Source organism: Hippocampus zosterae, chromosome 2, assembly GCF_025434085.1.
Source record: "Hippocampus zosterae strain Florida chromosome 2, ASM2543408v3, whole genome shotgun sequence".
Classification (NCBI taxonomy): Eukaryota; Metazoa; Chordata; class Actinopteri; order Syngnathiformes; family Syngnathidae; genus Hippocampus; species Hippocampus zosterae.
The window spans coordinates 16,346,941-16,368,948 of record NC_067452.1 but is presented as its reverse complement, the minus strand read 5'-3'; the positions used below and the strand labels follow the sequence as shown (position 1 = coordinate 16,368,948).

The window sequence follows — 22,008 nt, the reverse complement described above, 5'->3', positions numbered from 1 at the left end:
GACCTCCCAATGAACATTCGGCAAGCCTCCTTGCTGCCCATCTTTAAAGCCCTCCTCAAAACTCACTTGTATTCTTTGGCGTTTGACTCGGCATGACTTAGATTTGCTATTGGTTTTACTGCTTGGTGCTTTCTACCGCCTTATTACTTATTACTGATTCGTCTTACTGTTTATTGTATATGTTAAATCGCTCCATGTACAGCACTTTGTATGCAGCGATGGCTGAAAGTGCTCTATAAATACTGTTGACTTGACTTGACTTGACTTAAATTATTCGCTGCCTGCATTCCATGAAGTACATTTTTTAATATTCACAAGACTAACTGTCCATTATAAATAATGTAACATTTGCACTATGTTTTACTGGATCTACAACTAAACCAAACTAGGTCCTCGTTTCTCGGAGAGTCCACAGCACCTCCTGCATCACAACTAGTCTGCCGACACACCTTCAGCAGCACGATGTTTCTAACGGGAGCTGGAGGGTGATCAGCTTCATTGAAGAACAGGAGGAGGAGAGGCAGAACGTTTGTCATCTGTCATATGTTTTTAAACTTTTCTCCTAATTGAAAAAAAGCTGTGTATGTTTTGTTAATTTCTTGATATAGTTCTTATATTTAAATATTTCAACAATCAAATATTTTACAACTGTGTTTTGGATATGAATTGTATGAAATAAATCAGTGAAGCCCCAATCAAATTCTACTCCATCTAATCTGCTCGATCACACTGCTGTCAATCTGCTGTAAATAATGCCTTCATTCATGATTGTAGAAACCCCAGAACGGTAAACATGTGATTATTTTATTTTAAAATATAAGAAGCCTATGTTTTTCAATTGTGCTCATTTTCATTGTATTGCACGACAAATATAATAGATGAGCCAGTTTGGGGACATCATCAACCAAGCTGCTGCTCAAATTGCAATGCGATATATTGTCCTCTCTCCTAAATTCGCATCTACACCACAAATTATAGCATCCTAACTGATTTAGCAACAACTGAAAATTCACATTATATAGGGAGAATATGTTGCAGAACTGTTGCATTATATGGTGCCGTATTAATTTTATTTAGTATAGCATACATATATAAAAGTGGAAAGATACTGTAGAGCTGTACCATTACTCTTTATCTCCGTATACATAATAAATAAACATCACCTACAGATACATTGACTGGTAAAAATTGCTTGATTCCTTCTGTATACTGTAGATATTACGTAAATGGCGTAAATAATTGTAAAAGCTGAGAATCAGGTTTTAAAGGGTTAATTTTTTGCTGGGTGGAGCTCTTATGGAGCCAGTAGGAGGTGTTCACTTCTGGCACTGTCCTTCCTCCTGATTAGCATTTAGCGTAACTCGTGTGACCAGTGAGCCATTAGTGTTTCACATGTTGTACAAGTTAACATTTTGCCATCACTCGTTAACTAGTTAAATCAAAAGACCATTTAACTAGTTGACTCGTGAGTAGGGTGACATCAACTAGTTCCACTAGTGCGACATTTTGACTTCACTAGTTCAACTAGTGAAGTCAAATTATTGACTAGTTCAACTAGTGAAGTCAAAATTTTGACTTCACTAGTTGAACTAGTGAAGTCAAAATGTCGCACTAGTGGAACTAGTGGATATTTGGGGCATCACTGGTGAGCAAGTAACATTTTTGGACTCACTAGTTGGATATCGAGGCTTTAACGGTCTTAAACTAGTGCACTATCAATGTTTTATCCTCCACTAGTTAACTAGTGGATATTTCGGCTCCCACTAGTTAATTAGTGCAGGAAATCATAGGCCACTAGTTAACATGTCGGAATAATCCACGTTTCACTAGGTAACATGTTGACACTTTTTAAACCTTACTAGTAAGACTTTGAACCTCACTAGTTTGGTCAAGTCGGCCACTAGGGCATAAAAAAGCTGACTAGCTGGGAAGTTCTCTCTGCTTGTATGCTTCCAGGTGTCACTGGTTAGAATTTTGTCAGTACTAGTTGGACAAAAATGGCACTAGTTGCCAAAAATGAGTGACTAGTGAGGATTTCTGTGCAACTAGTTCGACATTCGGTGTCACTAGTGTTGCCGAGTGTCGAACTAGTGTAACACACTTATGTTTGATATCAGGGATTTTGAATAAATGCTCAAGTGGGTTGCCATACATTTTGGATTTACAACGTAGCAACAGTAATCACCTTTGAATAGTATGATATACTTCGTCTAAGGTTACATTTTATGCCATAACTTAATGACAGCATGCAATTCCATAACTTAGACCATATTTTATGTTATCGAGACTTTTACGTTCAAACATACTTGCTGTGCCCACCCATGACTATTATTTAATTTAACATAGTAATCGATTTCTTTTCTGTGTGTGTATTTCAGCTCTCCTGGTGCACCCAATTGGATGTGTCTTCACCTGCTCCAACCTTACTACAGCGCATAAATATTCAGAATTACATTTGACAATTGAACCTTTTGAATTAGAGTTTTAGCTCTTAAGCTTCTCCCAAGTATAAACACACACATGATCAGTATGGCTTCTGTACCAGTGTACTGCTTGTGTCGCCTGCCATATGATGTGACTCGCTTCATGATAGAGTGTGACATTTGTCAAGACTGGTTCCATGGAAGGTCAGTATTTAAAAAAAAAAAATCCTTACTGCCATGATCATATTTATTGCCTCTCAGTTTACCCTACAGCCACTAATTTGAGTAACAGAATATAATTCATCATTCTACAACGTATTAGTCATCAATCTACAACTCTTGATCAACTCTTATCCTCCCATTGTTCCTTACAAAAAGTACCGTATTTTCACGACTATAAGGCGCCATTAAAAGTCTTAGATTTTCTCCAAAATGGACAGGACGCCTTATGATGCGGAGCGTCTTGTGTATGCGCTGAGTTCCAAAACCTGACTGACAGCCGACACACTGTTTATATAGAGAAAAGGCGGAAGTGACTGTGGACAGGCATGCGGCATAGAAGTCGGCCTATCGGTGAAGGGTGGGCGTGTATATATACATATATGGAGAGAGAGAGAGAGAAGGCAGACGTGAGAGAGGTCAGGCATGTGGGGGAGAAGTCCGCCAATGAGTGAAGGGTGGGCGTGTAAGTGGACGCTAAAGGGACGCCCGAAGCAGGTACCAACACCTGTATAGATTATGGCTATGTGCATTGTTGCAAAACAACTTCGGTTTTGGTTTCTAAGAACCCCCGAAAATAAATTCTACAAAGAGACACGCCGACGAAGCTCAGTTCAAACTTCAAGCCATCAGTTATGCTTTTGGCATGCGTGCCCATCTCACAACAGCGGTGAAAAACCAAGTCAAGCAAATGAACTCTGAGCTTGCCGTTATTCCCGGAGGCTTGATTAAAGAACTCCAACCGCTGGACATCGGCATCAACCGGGCGTTCAAAGTAAAGTTGCGACCGGGCGTTCAAAGTAAAGTTGCGAACGGCATGGGAACAATGGATGATCGATGGCAAACACAACTTTACAAAGAGTGAGAGGCAGCGCTGGGCGAGTTACGCCAGAATTTGTGAATGGATTGTGGCTGCTTGGATGAATGTGTCTGCTTGCACTGTTGTTCGAGTTTTTGGAAAAGCCGGCATCATTTCTGTGGAGCCACATGGCAATGAGAGTGACTCTGACAACGACAGGGAACGCGGCGTTTTTGATGGATTACGGAACTTGCACAATTGTTCAATTCTTTCTACACACACGCGCTGCCACCATGTTTCGCTCTGTTCTTTACTTTCAAATGTGGGAAAGCTTCACACGAGAGAAATGTTGACTTTGCTGTTGCTGCTCCTTCTTTCCGCTCGGCAATGCATAGCAACTGACACTTTAGCATGTGATGCGTTCAATGACAACTGGGATGTGCAGTCCTCTGTTTCTGATACAGAGGATGAGGACTTTGATGGATTTCTGGGTGATGATTGATCTAAAAACGTGAGTACATTGTACGATGGCTAAATAAAATACAACGGAACTCAGTTTTGCTTCCGTTGCCTTTTTAAAAACGTGTTTTTAGCTTGTATCTGTATGTCTTGGCATGCTACCGAATGCTTCAAGCTAACGTGTTCTTAGCGTGCGCGCATGCATGCCGTATGTTGAAGCTGGTTTTACCACTTTAAAACTGTGCCCAATGATACAGTGCGTGTTGTCTATGTGTAAAATACAGAAATGGCACCCATTAATGAGACTGCGCCCAACCATACGGTGCGCCGAATGGTCGTGAAAATACGGTACTGTAAAAAAAAAACGTGGAATTAGCACTTCAAATGCTCCCTCTCAAACATAATTAGCATGATTTAAGTCTGTTCTGGGTTTTGTTGTTGTCTTTTCAGGCAAGAGATACTTGTAATCTTGTCCAGTTGATTTACAGAACCTCTTGGAATTTCTTTCATAGAGGCTCATTGGTGCCTACTTTAACTGAAATTTGACAGACTTTCAGAGGAGTTTCCAGAGTAGCAGACAAAACAAAATAATTTTTCATTTTATTGATAAATAATAACACGACACTGTTTTTGTCTAATTTGAAGGTCTTTTTTTTCTTTTTAAAACATATTATACTATATAGGCGATATCACATTCCACAAATGGCCATTAGTTTCAACACAAGACAAATATTTTTTACTGGAACCCACAATCAAATTTTCAAAATTCTGGGTTTGTTCTCGGGTTTAAGTGGCCATTCTAACTAAATTAATAATTTTTGTGAGCGTACATTGCTACTCTTGGTGTCTTTGCGACCCCCGTCAATGTCTAAATCTGTTGCGTCAGTGCTTTCTTGTGGGATCGTATGTACAATAGTCCAAATTATTGTACAATCGCAAATTATTTTTTTAGTACTGGTGTATACAGTGCAACTTTTTTGTTGTTGTTTTATCATTTCATAGCTGTGTTGGAGTAGAGGAGGAGAAAGCAACAGAGATAGACCTCTATCACTGCCCCAATTGTCAGCTCACTCATGGACCATCTGTCAGTAAGTCAAACGTTCCTTTTCTGCCATGTTCAACAAGACACACATTTACAGTTGCAAGAAAAGTATGTGAACTCTATGGAACTTCCTGGATTTCTGCATAAATTGGTCATAAAATGTGTTTTGATCTTCATCTAAGTCAATAGACAAACAGTCTGCTTGAACTACTAGCACACATGCAGATGCAAATATTTGTCATAATATTCAGGCTCTCTTCTCCATGCTGACAGTGCGTAAACGCCGTGGAGGCAACAAGCAAGCAGATGGAGCCTCTACCGGGGTAAGAGACCCTAGCCGTTTGGTGAAGACGGGCAGTCCACAATTTGTGAGGGAGCTACGCAGTCGAACTTTTCCCAGGTACAATCTCTATGAATTGAAATCTTGGAAAAACTTTATTTAAACTAAACTAACTGTTTAGATTTAGATTTAACTCAAGACGGGTAGCACAGTGGAAGACTGGTTCGCTGCCTGAGTTTGATTCCAGTGGAGTTTGCACGTTCCACCCGTGCCTTTGTGGGTTCCCTCCCACATTTCAAGGTTAATTGATCAATCTAGATTGTCCGTAAGTGTGAGTGCGAATGGTTGTTTGTCTGTGTGCCCTGCGATCGGTTGGCAACTAGTTTAAGGTAATTCCCACCGGCTGGGATTAGCTCCAGCACGCCCGCGATTCTCGTGAGGATAAGGCAGCTCGGATAATGGATGGATGGATGAACTCGAGACATGCTGATGAGCCTGGAAGCTTTGGTCGCCTTTTGTTATAATTAAAAAAAAAAAGCTGTCCAGTGTCTATATGTCTAAAACTAAAAGAAAAGCATTTAACCTTTTGGCTATTTGAAAAGGTATTTTAACAAATATATTCAATCATTTCAAAAAAGCATTAGAATTGGGTTCAGTTACCTGTCTGTTTTTTAAGTATTTTGATTTTCCCTTTTAATGCAAATAAATCTCGCCTCTAAAATACGGGTCATTGGCCTCTTAATTCCTAACAATCGGTATTTTATCGGACTTGAAAAAAACACTTCAGTCTATTGCTAGGTCACAATAAATTGTGCTTAAAGGTTGTCAGACGTTTAAAAAGAAAAACAAAAGCTACATCCGAGAGTGAACGTTTGAGACCTTCTCTTTTTTTAATATAAAAAGAGTTGAGAGATTGACAGACAGGTTCGCGAAAGGTGTGACATGTCAAAATGACCTAACTTCAAATAGAAGTTTAACGAGTGTCATGCATTTGGTCTCAAGCAAATTTGTTCCCCAACGGTTGCATTTCGTGGACTGGTCATTTTAGCCCGCACAAGCCTATAAATAACGATGTAAATTTATTGTCTAGCAATGAACATATCAAATGCACTCTAACAGAGGATGCCCTCATTCTTTGGGGTGCCATTTGCATGCACAGACAATTACATAAAAATATATTTATATAGAGCGTCATCCACATTGATGTGTATTGTGTTTAGTGAACATTCTAGTAGCCTAAATGTCATGGCTATATAGTAATCCCTCGTTAATCGCGGTTAATGGGGACCAAAACCACCCGCGATAAAAGAAAATCTGCGAAGTAGCGACCAATTAACATATACAGGTTTTTTTTTTTAAGTCCGCAAACAGTCTGTGAGAAGCTGCAAAACAACAGCGAGTCACATAGAGCAGCATATACAGTACTGTACTCCATGTATATGAAAAAATAATAATTAAAAAAAAAATTATGAATGTTTGAAATAAATCCACGATGCACCAAATCCGCGATAAACGAACTGCGAAATAGTGAGGGATCACTGTAGTTCCTGTATTTGATCATTTTAATACAAAAAAAAAACCCACTAAGAGTTTCAATACAAAAATAGTGAAAGTCTCTGATGGACCAATAAACAGTTTAAATTATGTATCATCAATGGAAGAAAAGAAAGGAAGACACGCAGAACTTTGATTAGATTTTGAGAATGTTACAAAAAGCAATTGGCACTGATTTGGTGGAATATTCCATAAAAAATATATATAACAATATATATGTGTGTGTGTGTGTGTATAAATATATATATTAGAGCTGTCAGTTTAGCGCATTTTTATTGGCATTAATTTAAATGAATTTTAACGGGATTAAAAATTTTCTTGCGAGATTAATGCGGCACACGTCACAAGAGCGCTGCAGAAGTCCACGCCCATGTCTGTTTTGACAGCCACGGCAGCGCGAGACACCGAAAACGGATACTTAAAAGACTTTATGAATGGAAAGTTTACTTTTAAAAGGTTGCCATATTGCTCCACTGACAAGACCAAAGTTATCTGTTCTTCTCTCTCTCTCTGTATCATACAGGTATACGATGTATGCCACTGACACGATTGTTACTTGTTTGGAACTATTTTGTGTGGAAGGTTACAGCGTTCCGTGTCCATATAAATACAGCGGGTGGAGCTTCTCTGTGTTCGTCTGACAGTGACAGTGCGCTACAGTGGTAGCGACCTAGCGAAAGTAAAATGTCTCCAGTGTTGTCATCGAACCAAGACTAGTCATTCGAAATGAGGTCTACACAAAACCGTAGAGAGAGACTTCCGCGCAAGAAGGACCAACACAATCAACAAAGCCTGACTATGTTAGGGGGAGTGAAACGCCCGCCCCCTTTCAGAATGGTTTGCCCCTGCAGCACGGGGGAAGTGCGTGTGCTTGTTTGTAAGACCGGCAGTTTCGAATAGAGCGGCACATAATGAACACTGGTGTCCGGTGTCTCGTTATTCTTCAACAAACATACAGAAACAGACTGCTGTGTTGAAAGCAAACTTGAGAAAAATTAAGTATGCAACCATGGTTTAAATCCACTATAGGCTGAGTACTAGTGCACCTTAGATGTTCACTTTATAATGTTATATTGCTCTGTTTTGATTTCATTAAAAAAGCTTTTAAAGCAGCTGTTGTGTGACAAAATATTTTTTTTCACAGTTATTGATGGACAGTAATATTGTGTGAGAGATTATGTGTGAATAACTGCACCAAGTGAAAAATGTTCATGTAAAATTGAAAATCGAAATTGTTATTTCAGTAAATATTTGCACATAGAAAACTGATTCATGATTCCATGTTGATGAGAGCATTAAAATGGGGGAAAAAATAGGAGAAAAATGTAAAAGGAAATTCAGAAACGATAAAAAAATGTGTGAGTAATCGCAATTAATTTTTTAGTTCATTTGAGTTAATTATGACAGTTGCATTTTTAATTAGATTTAATATTTTAATCGTTTGACAGCTCTAATATATATATGTATATATATGTACTGTATATATATATATATATATATATATATATATATATATATATATATATAAACATACAAATTGTTGCGTATATACATGCCTGTATGTATATTTCTATATTAATTTTAGAACCCTCTCATGCACACTCTTTTTCTGAATGCATTGCCTAAGTGTCGGATCAGGACTCAGTATTGGCAGATGATTCAACCAAAGACTTGAATTCAGACTCGGGTGTTAAAAAATATTAATGCATTCATCACAATATGATCAGGGTGTCACGAATTAAACGGGTTGTAAACAGGCCTTGTTTTTGTTCACAGTGCAGATGAAGTCCTGCTGAAGCCGTTGGGGGCCCAACTGACAGTGGAGTTTCTTGAAGAGCATTCGTTCAGTGTTCCCGTCATGGTGTTGAGGCGAGACGGGCTTGGCATGACTCTGCCGCCAGCATCGTTCTGTGTCAGCGATGTCGAACACTACATTGGTAATTCACACTCTCCCCATACAGTATTACTGGGTACTTCCACTCTGGACCACAATCTGGTCAGACTTCATGTCATGCCGTATTTGAACCTAAAGTCACTTCTGCATACATCTCAACAAGAAGGCAGACCTAATTACGTAATTATGCCTGCATGCAGGTTCGGACAAGGAGATTGACGTGATCGACGTGTCTCGCCAGTGTGACCTGAAGATGCGGCTCGGTGACTTTGCTGAGTACTACAACAGCCCCAACAGAGACCGAGTACTAAATGTCATCAGCCTGGAGTTCTCGGAAACCAGGTTCTAAAAATAAACATGAATATAAACATGATTCTTAATCGCTTTTATTTATTTATTTTTAACTAGCATAATAAAATGAAGCGTCAAACTGTATGTAAACCCCTTCCAATTCTCACATGCTTTTCACATTTACCGTTGCACACATGAGTGTGTGACACCAGCAAAATATTTCAGAGGGTTAGGCGGAGTAATTTCAGAGTGCTAAGAGCAATAGACTGGGAAAAACATCCGCACTATGCCACTACTTTACAATATAAGCAAATGTACACCGGAGTGCTTTTGCCCTTGCTAAGCGCTGCACACCAAGGAAACCCAAGTGCCATGTGTGAAGGCCTTTTGTCAGTGCTTTTGTATAACGTCTAAATGGGCTACATGTCTTGGGCAATGGTCAGCCTCATTGACTCAGCGAATGCTTTCCACGTCTTGTCGAGCGAATGACAGTGTACAAATGATTCTGATGATTCATTCATTCATCTTCCGAACCGCTTTGGTAAATGGCCCAAAGTGAATAGATGCCAGGGAAAGTTTTTTTTTCCAGCAATTGTTCTTTTGTTTTATCTCAGGCTTTCAAACCTCGTGGAGACTCCAAAGATAGTGAGGAAGCTGTCATGGGTGGAGAACCTCTGGCCTGAGGAGTCTGTGTTTGAGCGGCCCAATGTGCAAAAGTATTGCCTCATGGGAGTGAAGGATAGTTACACAGACTTTCACATTGACTTTGGAGGCACCTCTGTTTGGTATCATGTTTTACGGGTGAGAACAATTGTGACTGAACATTTTTGATTCATTGAATTGGTTTTCATTTCACGAGCCTTCCACTTGTCCTGTTCATTCAGGGGGAGAAAATATTCTACCTAATATCCCCCACACCAGCCAACCTGGCTCTCTTTGAGCGCTGGAATTCCTCGTCCAATCAGAACGAGATGTTTTTTGGAGACCAGGTTGACATGTGTTACAAGTGCTCTGTCAAACAAGGAAACACTTTGTTCATTCCAACAGGTAAGAAGAGCAAATGACTCTTTCACTTCTATACTGCATTTTTCTCTGTTTCACTGTATTCAATCAGCCAACCATTTCTTAGCACTTGTGAACATGGAATTGATAACATGTTTGTTCCAGGATGGATTCATGCAGTGCTGACCCCAGTGGACTGTCTGGCCTTTGGGGGGAACTTTTTGCATAGTCTTAATATTGACATGCAGCTTCGGTTAGTTTCCTCAAACCTTTTGTGCCATTCACACACACTGTTGGTGGACACGTCCCCTCTACAAACTATACAAGAGATGGGAATGAAGATGAATGTTAAATTGGTTATCATGTAATAAGCACATATTCCTCTGCTTATGTTTTAAGGGCCTATGAATTAGAGAAGCGGTTGAGCACGGCAGACTTATTTAAGTTTCCCAACTTTGAGACAGTGTGCTGGTATGTTGGGAAACACCTTCTTGATACCTTCAGAGGTAATTTAGAAATGTATACCCCGCCCCTTTTTTCATGATGTTTATTTTTGTAACATGCAATGTTGTATCTGGAAGGTTTGAGAGAAAATCGCAGACACCCAGCGACTTACCTTGTTCATGGCGCAAAAGCACTGAATAATGCCTTCCGGACTTGGACCAGGAAAGAGGTAACTAACATGACTTTCATGATGCAGGATGAAGTAGGCATGTAACGATATCCAAACATCACGCTATGAACCTCACGATACTATGTTATCACGATATTGTGGGAAGGTTGGCTGTACTGTGTAAAAACTCACGATATTAGGGAAAGAAAGAAAAAAAATCCCACCCTTGGGGAGGAACTTGTGTACATTTGTACATAACAGCAGTGACAAATTGGCTTGGTAATTGTCAGGTGTTCCGATTTGCTCAGTGGCACAAAGTATCATTGTAGGTCACAATGTTGTGTTCATCTCAACCGGGCCAAAAGTCGTGCTTTTTGATGGAGATGCACTTGGCAATCCACACACGTTGTGAATTATGTCAATTTTTGGAGGAACTCTAATGTGCTATGTTCCCCTACATCTGGCAATTAACGTGGGTCTTAATCGTAGGTGGTCAAAACATGCCTAATTCAAATTAAGATGCACTAAAAACCTCACCAGAAGGTGCTGGAACTGCACAAATGTAAAACAACCTGGCCTGTTTAACAGATTTGTTGCTTTTAATATCGTGGCATGACGACTACGATATTGTGGCAATTTTAATATTGCGTTATTGGCCTTGTGTTTGCATCCCTAAGATCCTAAGTCCTCCAATTTGATATAGTACCTTTTTAACAATTTTGTCTTTTCAGTTGACCCCTGAAGAGTGTCGTTGTGCACATTATATTATACATGGAGCATTCTGCATTCTTGAGTTGATTACTGTACCTTGCTACACACAGGCGCTGGGCAATCATGAAGTGGAAATTCCAGAAACCATCAATACGCAGACACTGGTCAAGGACCTTGCTAAGGAAATCCGTCTGGTTGAGGTAACATGCCCATTTTTATGGTGTGGAATGGGCAATTGTTTTTTTTGGGGGGGGGGGGGGGTCGGCTTCTCTATCTTTCAGCTGTATTTATAGTATAGTATTACCTTATTTGCTCTCTGTTCTCTTTATAGGACATTTTCCAACAGAACATTGGCCGTACTGGGCCACAATTTCCTGGCTCGCCACTCTCAAAAGCCCCCTTGACCACCTCTCAGAATTCAGGCCGCCCCCCTGGAAAGAAGAAAGGCGTCAAACCCAAGGATTTGATAGCAGGTCTGGGGCCACCAGGACCCAAAAAGAAGAACCAAAAGGGTCTCCTTAAGACAGAAGCAGGAGAGATGGACCTGCTTGAGATCCACACCAAGCATACACTGAAAAAAATCCAACCTGGCAAGTCCAGAAGCAAGAACAAGGTACACAGAAAAATAATGTCATCTTGAATGTTTCAAAAGTGGAAGCATGATTTTGCCTGTTTTTCTGCAAACCTTCCATCTTTTCAGTTGGAGCTGCCTTTAGACGGCTTTGAAGGAAAGTTAAACAAAAGCAAGTTGAAACTTGTGCTGACCAATGGGAAAATTCAAGGGTAAACTTTTTTTTAATTTGTTGCTGTGTTGATGATCTCCTGTGCTCACCAAAGGCTAAGATTCCAACTGTGTGTGTCGTGATGCCCCCCCCCCCACCCCCCTCACCTTTACAACTCCAGCAAGAAAGCGGGTAGCAATGGTGCAGGAGGGGCTGCCAACTATCGGCACCTTGCAATGGAGGGTTCCAGCCTCTCTGACCTGGAATCGGAGGACGAGCTCCAAATAGATGAGACCCCGCCTCCACGCCGCAAGCTTACTGGATCAAGCAAGAAGAAGAAAATCTGCGGTGAGATGGGAAGGCACTACAGCTTGTACAGCATAGTAAAAATTAAGAGATCCAAGCCTCGAAAAACAATTTTCTTTGCTGAGCAGTTTTGCTCATCGATGATTTCATTTGACAAGCAACATTCTTATTTTGAGGAGCAATTTTTCACAGGTTCATCCCAGAGACCTAAAGCAACAGTTAGTAAACATTAAAAGTATGAAAGTATCATGAGTAAACAATTGGCTTTGTTTTTATATATTTTTTTCATCTTAAATTCACATTGCAGCAAACTATTGTGTCTCAACATTTTCAGTGGGGTGGTTTCAAACAAATCTGAATTTCTATTTTAACCTAGTTCTGAATGGGTTGTATGGTCTTTTAGCAAAGCTAAATTGGGGGGGGGGGGTCTACTGTAATGTAATTCTGTGCATTTATATTTTTTATACTGTATATATATATATTTTTTTATACTGTATATATATATATTTTTATACTGTATATATACATATATATATATATATATATACAGTATAAAAAAAATCCTCGTCTCACCCCTCGAGTGGTGTCCGTCCCTCATTCAGCTTGGGTCCTCTATCAGAGGCTAGGAAGCTTGAGGGATCTGCGCAGTATCCTTGCTGTTCTCAGCACTGCACATTTCTGGACTGAGATGTCCGATGTTGTTCCCGGGATCGGTTGCAACCACTCATTTAGTTTGGGGGTCATTGTCCCGAGGACTCCGACCACCACAGGCACGACTGTCACCTTTACCTTCCAGGCTCTCTCCAGCTCCTCTCTGAGCCCTTGGTATTTCTCGAGTTTCTCATGTTCCTTCTTCCTGATGTTTCCATCACTTGGGACCGCTACATCCACTACAACGGCTTTCCTCTGCCCTTTATCTATGATCACGATATCTGGTTGGTTCGCCATTACCATCTTGTCAGTCTGGATCTGGAAGTCCCACAGGATCTTCGCTCTGTCATTCTCCACCACCTTCGGAGGTGTTTCCCATTTTGACCTTGGAGTTTCCAGTCCATATTCCACACAGATGTTTCGGTAGACTATGCCAGCCACCTGGTTATGGCGTTCCATGTAGGCTTTCCCTGCCAGCATCTTACACCCTGCAGTTATGTGTTGGATCATCTCAGGTGCCTCGTTGCACAACCTACACCTTGGGTCTTGTCTGGTGTGGTATATCTGGGCCTCGATGGCTCTGGTGCTCAAGGCCTGTTCCTGAGCAGCCAGGATGAGTGCCTCTGTGCTGTCCTTCAGGCCAGCCCTCTCTAGCCACTGATAGGACTTCTTGAGATCAGCTATGGTCCGGTGGTACATCCCGTGTAGGGGCTTGTCCTCCAATGATGGTCCCTCTTCCAGCACCTTATCCTCTGTTCCCCATTGTCTGAGACATTATCTGAGTATGTCATTCGTTGGAGCCTTCTCCTTGATGTATTCATGGAGCTTGGATGTTTATCCTGGACAGTGGCTCTCACACTCATTAGTCCCCGGCCTCCTTCCTTTTGGCTTGCGTACAGTCTCAGGGTGCTGGATTTGGGATGGAACCCTCCATGCATGGTTAGGAGCTTTCGGGTCTTAACATCCGTGGTCTGAATCTCTTCCTTTGGTCACCTTATTATTCCTGCCAGGTATCTGATCATTGGCAGGGCATAGCTGTTTATTGCCCTGGTCTTATTCTTGCCATTGAGCTGGCTTCTTAGGACGTGCCTCACTCGCTGGAGGTATTTGGCCGTAGCCGCTTTCCTTGTTGCCAGTTCGAGGTTGCCATTGGCTTGTGGTGTGTCTGTGTGTGTGTGTGTGTGTGTGTGTGTGTGTGTGTGTGTGTATACATATCTATATATACACACACACACACACACACACACACACCGCGCAGACCACAGAAGTCAAAATCAATACTCTGAACTATTATGAAAGCTGATAAAGGACATTAATGATATTATAAGTATTTTTACACTATATTATTTTAAGCTTATAGGCCACTGCTCCCTAGTGTATGCCATAACATAATTTGTATCCAGTTTGAGTCCTGAGTTGTGTGGTGAATAAATCGCTTAATTTGCCTGCTACTTTACTGTTCATATGGATATGATCTCCGCTTTAGTGTGGTTAGAGACAGACTTTGTCAAAAGTGTAATCCATCATCCAAACATTTAATTCTGGCGTTTCATGATTCCATGTGAATTGTTGGTTGGCTTAGCAATTAGCATCACTTCTCCATTTTTTCCTCATCACCCCATCGGGACAATATTTCTCAGACTTGTAGCTTGTTCGCCACCATGGAGGCGATGATTACTGATTTAGGAGCAACTCTGCAATGTCTTTAGGCACACAAGTAGCCATCGAAAGATCGTTGCGAACTAGCTGGTGCGACATAAGTCTGACCGAGCTTGCCTCGATGTCACCTGCCGGTGAGTAGGAGACGTGCTTCCAGCTCAGTGAAGCTTTTTGGAACAGCGGTTCAATTATTAGGAAAAAAAATTGATTCTCAGTTTTGCTGTTCCATGTGTTTGGATGATGCACAAAATGCACATTCTGACTCACAAACTATGCTGCGAAACGGCTTGTTTCACGCCTTGCCATCACTATGTCGTATGCAAACATATGTATCTGTCGCTGAGTGACATATGGCGTGGTAAAATATGCCTTCAGGTCTTCCAAGGAAGCTGCCTAGAGCCAAGCCTTGCTCCGACCCAAATCGTATCCGGGAGCCAGGAGAGGTAGACTTTGACATTGAGGTAAGCTCAATATGGATATACACTTTGATATACTGAATGAGACACTCAACTTGTGAGCTGCTGAACGCCAGGTTATTTTTATAGCAAGGGCTGCACATAAACTGTGTGCAGGAATGCATGCGTACTGAAAATAGTCATGTGTGGACAAGATTGAACTGAGTCAGTGCACCTTTGCGCACAAGCATGATTGCATCTCGGGCAGCGTGACTGCCGTTAGACCAGCCACCAGTCGGGAGTCGAGTCAGCCACCATAAATGCTTCCGAAAATAAAAGCCGTATAAGGCATGAATATCGAAGTGAAGTATTACTTGTTGGGCTTTTATGTTGAAGTTGACTATTGTGGCACATTGTGTAAGAGCCAAATCACCGTTCAAAGGGGCAATGTGAGAAACAAACAGTTGTCGAGGGCCACACCGAAATACTAACTCAATTGTGTTAAATATGAATTTAATTATTATAAAATGGTGGATTATGTCAATCAGTTGCTATTAATTTATCAAGTGGCCCCTGATTAAAATAATATTCCAGTATGTTTTAATAAAGAAAAAATAAAACTGGTGGGGGGGGGGAAGAATCAGTCACGTTGAAATGACACAGCTGCCTATTCACATTAAATCACTAAACAACATTCAAAACGAAAATGCTGTCTACACTGCATTTTTTTCTCTCCGGTTTTATAGTGTGCTGACATGATAAACAAACCACTATAAGTTGCTTTTAGGGCTCCCAAATTATCATCAGGTAAAAATGGTTCTCTTCCCTCCACTGTGCAGGAAATGATTGTTGCTCACGTGGACCTCTGCATATGTGTACGTCATGCTTACTGCGACTCCAGTGTTGCCATTCGAATGTTCCTCAGTGACAATACATGCGACAGGCAATATGCTATGAGTCCTTATTATTTGAATGCCAAAATTCTGATATGGTGTCTGTTTTTTTACGGCTAATTTACATCACGATTTGCTTCACCACTCGTTGGTGCCCAGCCTGCCGAGCATAGTTTGGACCGGCTTCATGTCTTTCCCCTCGTCTTTAATATACTGCCTCCAGGTGGCCGAGGTGTATACACAAGAAGGAGCCACGCAGTCACACTGAATTGACGCACCAACTGTTATTCTTTGTTCTTTTTATTTTATTACTGCCTTTTTATCAAGTCCAATATTGTACAGTGATATTTTCCTTATTCAAGTATGCATTACAACATCTTTACTTTTTCTATTCATTTCAATGGAGAGCTGTTTTGAGTGGCCACCGAACATATCAAACTCATCTCAAGGCTCCGGGGTGTTCTTTTGTCTATAAATGCGAGTACGGTTCACATTAAGTTATTTTCACAGGACCAGAGGAATGTTTTTTTGTAAACTGATGCGCATAAGAAGCAGTTGAATTATAAAAATAAATTCTCGAATGGAGGGGTAAAAAAAGCCTGCAACATGCTTGTTTCCAAAACGGTAAATGAAAAGAAAACCATCTGAAAGCTGTGTTTGCTGCTGTCACACATTCTAGCCATCACAGCGTTATTGCATAGTTTGCACATGTGTATTTTTGACAAGCGTGCCCATTTTGTGACCACTGCTCACTTTTATAACATTTAGCCCCATTTGCACCCACCAGTTGATCAAGCATAATCGCTCAGATGAAGATTTGGAACTTCTAAAGTTGCGGTCTTCACTAAGGGATGTTTGTGCACTTGGCCTCAGGAGGATTACACCACAGATGAAGAAGCACTGGCTGCTCATGGTGTGAAGGGTGGTGCAGGGGGCATCCTGGACTTACTGAAGGCCAGCAAGCAGGTGGCAGGCTTAGACCCCTCTGCACTCAGGTTGGAATAAATAAGATAACTATCTTCATTTTATGGTCAACATTTCTAATAATGATGAGAAATTATTATACACATGTGCCCCAGCACCTTTTCTTTGAGGTGATTTCCTCACTTTTTTTCCTCCTCCAGTGAGGAAGCGCCAGCCTCTCCCAGTACTCGCGATGCCATCCAGGGCATGCTGTCCATGGCGAACCCACCTTTGTCGTCGTCCTCATCGTCGTCGTCCTCCTCCTCATCCCCCTTGTCTATCTCTGGAGGACTGACTGAGGGATTGGGAATAGTGAAGGGGAAAGGTGGCCGAGCTGTGTGGGTGACTGGGGAGATCAAAAAGACTTCTGAGAAAAAAGCAGTCATCCAAAGGCCTGGAAAACGGCCCATTAAGCGTCCAGCCCGCCATCTTAGCGAAGAGGAAAGTCCAGATGAGCAGGAGACACTGGGAACCTGTTTTAAAGATTCAGAATATGGTGAGCAGCCTCCAACAGATAAACCAGTCTCCCCCACTTTATTGTGGCCTTGCTTCATCACTGAAGGAAAGGAGTACAACTACTTATAAAAAATAATAATAATAATAATTAAAACAGAATTTGGTTTCAGATGATTTTCACTGATAGCTGGTGGGTCTGTTATGTATCGCATGTGAAGATTATGGATTTATTGTACTAAATTTCTGTTTTCATTGATGGTTCTTCTAAGTGTATCCATCGTTGGAGTCTGATGAAGAGGACCATGCAAACAAGGCCAAGATGAAGCGCAAGAAAAACTGGGATGACACACCTTGGAGCCCTAAAGGCGAGAGCCGAGTTGACCTCAAGTTTGTATTTTAAATGTTGATCATTGAGTGTCTACTAATTTATGTCCTGCCTTTACTACTCAGCTCGGGTGATGCCTACGCTTCCAAAACAGGACCGACCAGCCCGAGACGGAGCTCGAGTGGCGTCGGTGGAAACGGGCCTGGCAGCAGCTGCAGCCAAGCTAGCGCAGCAGGCAAGTGCAGAAACAATGGCGAGATAGAATGTCTCGGTGAAAGTTGTTGAGCTGCAACATATTTGACTTTTATTAAACCACAAGGACACTCTTTTTGTCTTTTTCGTATTTGAATCAGGAGCAGCAAAAGCCTGCTAAAAGGAAGTACACCAAAAAGGTGCGTCCTCCTGTACCTGTTGCGAGCCCTCCTCCAGTTCATGCAGATCAGGCTCCACCCTCGCCAGCGCACCTTCCAGAGTCGGCACCAGACTTCAGCCCACACAGGAGGATGGATTACTATTCGGCCAGTCTACTGGACCATGAATACACAGCAGGGCCGGGACCTTTTGGGCCCGGTGGCCCTCGAGGCGGCGGTGCCATGGCCCCGGGGGTATTCCTTACTTCACGCCGACCATCCTTGTCTCCGCAAAACAGCAGCTCACTCTCTGGTGCGTCGCCAGGGCTAGCCAGTCATGGCATGGCAGGCGTCGGTCAAGGTAAGTGCAAAGAGCGAAGCGACACAATCCCTATCTTTGTCTCTCTTCTCACGTATGTTGCACATGTGTTTCTTTGGTATTCAGGGAAACGTCCAAAGAAAGGACTTGCAACAGCAAAACAGAGACTTGGGAAAATTTTGAAGATTCACCGCAATGGCAAACTGCTTTTGTGATGGAATCTGCAACTGCCGCTGAATACCTGAGTAGGGATACTTTTTTTTTGTCCAAAATATTATTGAAGTAATGATAGTAATCTATATTTTATACTTCAAAAGTTGTTTACTAATGTTTCCATGTGTTTGACCATCTTTTGGCCAATATCTGCTAAGCTATTCAAAACGGCTTTATTTGGCACTCCACTACTGACTGTGCAGAACGGTGTCACAAGCACACCTCTCACTTCCCATTTTCTAGGCCGCGTAAAGTGGACTACCACTACTAGTGGCGTTTTCCAATCACATTTTTAAAGGGAAAGAAAAATGACACGTCTTTGTCAGTTAAAATGTATTTCCAATGCAGAAACAATGTTGGGTTTCATTTTTTTTTTTTTTTTGCTTCAAAGCAACTCATTTTTTTAAAATAGAATTTTTGAAGACATCAGTCTCTACAATTTTGCTAAGAAGTTCAATGTAAAAATCACTGTTGCTTGTCTAACATTTCAACTATACTGGTAGATTGTTCTTCAAATTAAGATAGGAGAAGCAACAGTTGACCTTGTACACTTGTATTTATTTTAATTTATTTCAAAAGGCAGCGTTTTGCCATCTATAGCCTATTTGCTTGTTATACTCTTTCCACACGACTTTGTCATCCTTCTTGGTCCCTGCTGTCTTTTGCAACCGCAGTACAAAAATAGTAATTATTTTCTTGGCGATCTTTTCGTATTTTTACGTTTGTTGTAATTGTACATATGTAATATCTGTGATGTGTATATAGCCAGATTGGAAGAGCGAAGACAAAAAAATAATAATTTGCAGTGGATATAATGTTTTTGTTTGGGGAAAAAAAAGGAAAGAAAAAGATGTGAAGGGATCAGAACTTGAACTTTTAGTTCATGATTTCTGGGTAAACATGTAGCAGAATGCATCTCGCTTACTGGCCCCCCAACATAAAAAGGGCAAAGAATAATATCCAAACCACCATGTCTCATTGTGGCCATGGTACACTTAATTTGGTCTCTATCTGGTCTGGCTCTATATCCACTGTAATTCCTGCTAGGCTTTAGCATTCATTCCACAGAATGTACAAGAAACAGAATGTCTGCAGAAATGTTGATGTACCAAGTGAAAACATGAATGATCAACTTGTGTAAATGTACGGTATGTTGTAATTTTGATTTTATAGTGCAGAAGCATTGAACCTTTCTTATCGGTGTACATGACACATTGCTGTATTTTTTTAAATAGTTGTTTTTATATTTGTATGCAGTAATTGTCGCGTTTAGTCACGTCCTGGCTATGTAACATTTGAAGTGTACTCCAGAGGTGAGTTCATTTTGTTTCCTCCTGTTTTAATTGATTATTAATCATCATAGAAATTCACTCTTCTGTTTTTGTGTACTGTTTTAAATGTGCTTTATTTACGACATGGTGAAGAAATTATAACGAGGTTTTTTTCCCCCAAATGTGAAGTGATTGATTTTGTGTGTGTTGACTCTAGTGGAGACCGTTGTTACTTTGAAAGCTGCACACTGTGTGTGTGTGTGGGGGGGGGGGGGGGGGTGCACATAGATAGTTTCAGTTGTGCTCATAGGTTTGCATACCCTGGCAGAATTTGATTTCCTTGCCCTATTTCAGAGAAAATTAATAATAACAAAAACTGTTTAGTGCTTGGATGAAGGCATTTATTAGGCGTTTAATGACTGAGAATGCAAATGAGAGGCAGTGGTCAAACTGTAAGAATTGGGAAATGAGATATTCGCCTGAAAACAAACCACGATCAGGGCGACCAACAAAAATTGTTTGAGATGCTAAGAAAAAAGCCATCTTCAGCTGAAATATGCACAAAACTTGGCTCCATGATCAAGTTGCCAGGAAAAAAAGCAAAAGCCATTAGTACACTACATGCCACCAAAAAAAAAAATCTCTCTTACAATATTCCAAGTAATAGAGACACAAGCCTTATAACTTCTGGAACCAACATTTGGAGAGATGAGATCGAAATGTAACTTTTTGGCCAAACCCATTAACTTTGCTTTTGGAGAGGAGTCAACAAGACCAATGATGAAAACTACACCGTGACCACTGTGAAATGCGGAGGTGGGTTTTTGACGTTTTGGGGAGGCACAGACAACTTGATCAAACCTGATGGCAAGATGAATGCTGTATGTTATCAAATAATTTTGCATTCATCAGTCTGGTGGCTGTGCATGGGATGTACTCGGATGTTTCAACATGATTTTGATCCAAAACACAGAGCCACTTCGACCTGGCATTGGCTGCAGCAGAATCATGTGAAGCCGCTGGTAAGGAAGTGGTCAATATCAGTCTTCTGACTTCATTATCACCGAGCCACTCCGGGGAGATCTCAGGTGTGCTGTTCATACAAGTCGGCCCAAGAATTGACAGGAACTCCAGGCCTTTTGCCAAAAATAATGGGCAGTTTAACAACAACGAAAATAAAGAGCCTCATCCACAATTCCCACAAATCCCTCCAAAGCTGTCATGGATGTTAGTCAGATCTGAATATAAGGGACACTCCTCACAGTGTCACTGCAAAACCACGCGGATGAAAAAAATGTGAGAGTTTGGACCCCCGAGAACCTTGAAATCCACAGAATCACATGTATTTTTATATGGAAAAAAAGCTTTTATTTAATTGGCATCATTTAACATGTCATATTAGCCACCGGGCCCTGAGGTCACTCGTGGTCAAGGAAAAGTCAAGAAAGCATTTAGCCGTACAAAAGTTGAAAGCGCCTTATTTCTTTTATTGACTTCAGTAGCCTTAGTCTGAGCATAGCCTCTTCTAGGCTATTAAAAGTGCTGTCAATTAAACAACAAATGTATACTTTAACAACACTTAACAATGATGGAACACTTCATAGCCTGAACGTTAGCATATAGACCCGGCCTACTGTATTGTGTACATGTAAGATGCTGTAAATTAAACTGTTTGGGAACAGTTTTACTGAAAGAGGACACAACTGAAATTAAATAACTGATAAAGTGCTGTTAATCAAACAGTTGGGCACACTTTTAAGAGGAAGACAAAAATGACAAACTTGTAAACTTGAGTGTGTACATGTTCAAGGCTGAATAGACTGAACTAGGATGAACTTGAGCATACCGTACTGTATTACATGCATATACTGTAGAGTGCTGTAACAGCTGTGACAAAGCCTATCTGGCGACACTTTTACTAGAATAAAATTAAACACTCGTGTGAACCCAAATGAAAAGATGGGGGAGGGGGGCGGGGAATGGGAGAGTGCAAAACAATTCTCTTCCTCAACTCCTTTGTGTGCTCTTTGGTGCAAGAGCAGGGCTAAACAGTCAACAGAAGTTTGTCTCTTCCTCACTGCACCTTCTTCCAAGATTACTTGTTACTCCTTGCAGCACTGAGTAGCTCTTTGTCTTTTTCAAACCCTGTGGTGGTTGGTGTGCAGTGAGCGCATTATAAGGGTAGACATCACGACAGG

At 41.1% G+C, this 22,008-nt stretch overlaps 1 protein-coding gene across 1 annotated transcript in view; it reads left to right on the top strand.

The window, feature by feature from the left end:
• Nucleotides 1-19,365, top strand: part of phf8 (PHD finger protein 8) — a 34,002-nt gene extending 14,637 nt beyond the window's left edge. Inside the window, exons 2-22 of the mRNA XM_052058426.1 lie at nt 2,379-2,627; nt 4,903-4,988; nt 5,216-5,342; nt 8,553-8,713; nt 8,871-9,012; nt 9,576-9,762; nt 9,846-10,008; nt 10,129-10,216; nt 10,363-10,469; nt 10,545-10,636; nt 11,398-11,487; nt 11,619-11,900; nt 11,988-12,070; nt 12,191-12,357; nt 15,001-15,086; nt 16,787-16,908; nt 17,038-17,372; nt 17,602-17,697; nt 17,783-17,892; nt 18,011-18,368; nt 18,453-19,365. Of these exons, the coding sequence (XP_051914386.1) occupies nt 2,521-2,627; nt 4,903-4,988; nt 5,216-5,342; nt 8,553-8,713; nt 8,871-9,012; nt 9,576-9,762; nt 9,846-10,008; nt 10,129-10,216; nt 10,363-10,469; nt 10,545-10,636; nt 11,398-11,487; nt 11,619-11,900; nt 11,988-12,070; nt 12,191-12,357; nt 15,001-15,086; nt 16,787-16,908; nt 17,038-17,372; nt 17,602-17,697; nt 17,783-17,892; nt 18,011-18,368; nt 18,453-18,541 (3,078 nt within the window). The 5' untranslated portion in view covers nt 2,379-2,520 and the 3' untranslated portion in view covers nt 18,542-19,365. The remainder of the gene's footprint in view (nt 1-2,378; nt 2,628-4,902; nt 4,989-5,215; nt 5,343-8,552; nt 8,714-8,870; nt 9,013-9,575; nt 9,763-9,845; nt 10,009-10,128; nt 10,217-10,362; nt 10,470-10,544; nt 10,637-11,397; nt 11,488-11,618; nt 11,901-11,987; nt 12,071-12,190; nt 12,358-15,000; nt 15,087-16,786; nt 16,909-17,037; nt 17,373-17,601; nt 17,698-17,782; nt 17,893-18,010; nt 18,369-18,452) is intronic.
• Nucleotides 19,366-22,008: the final 2,643 nt, after the last annotated feature.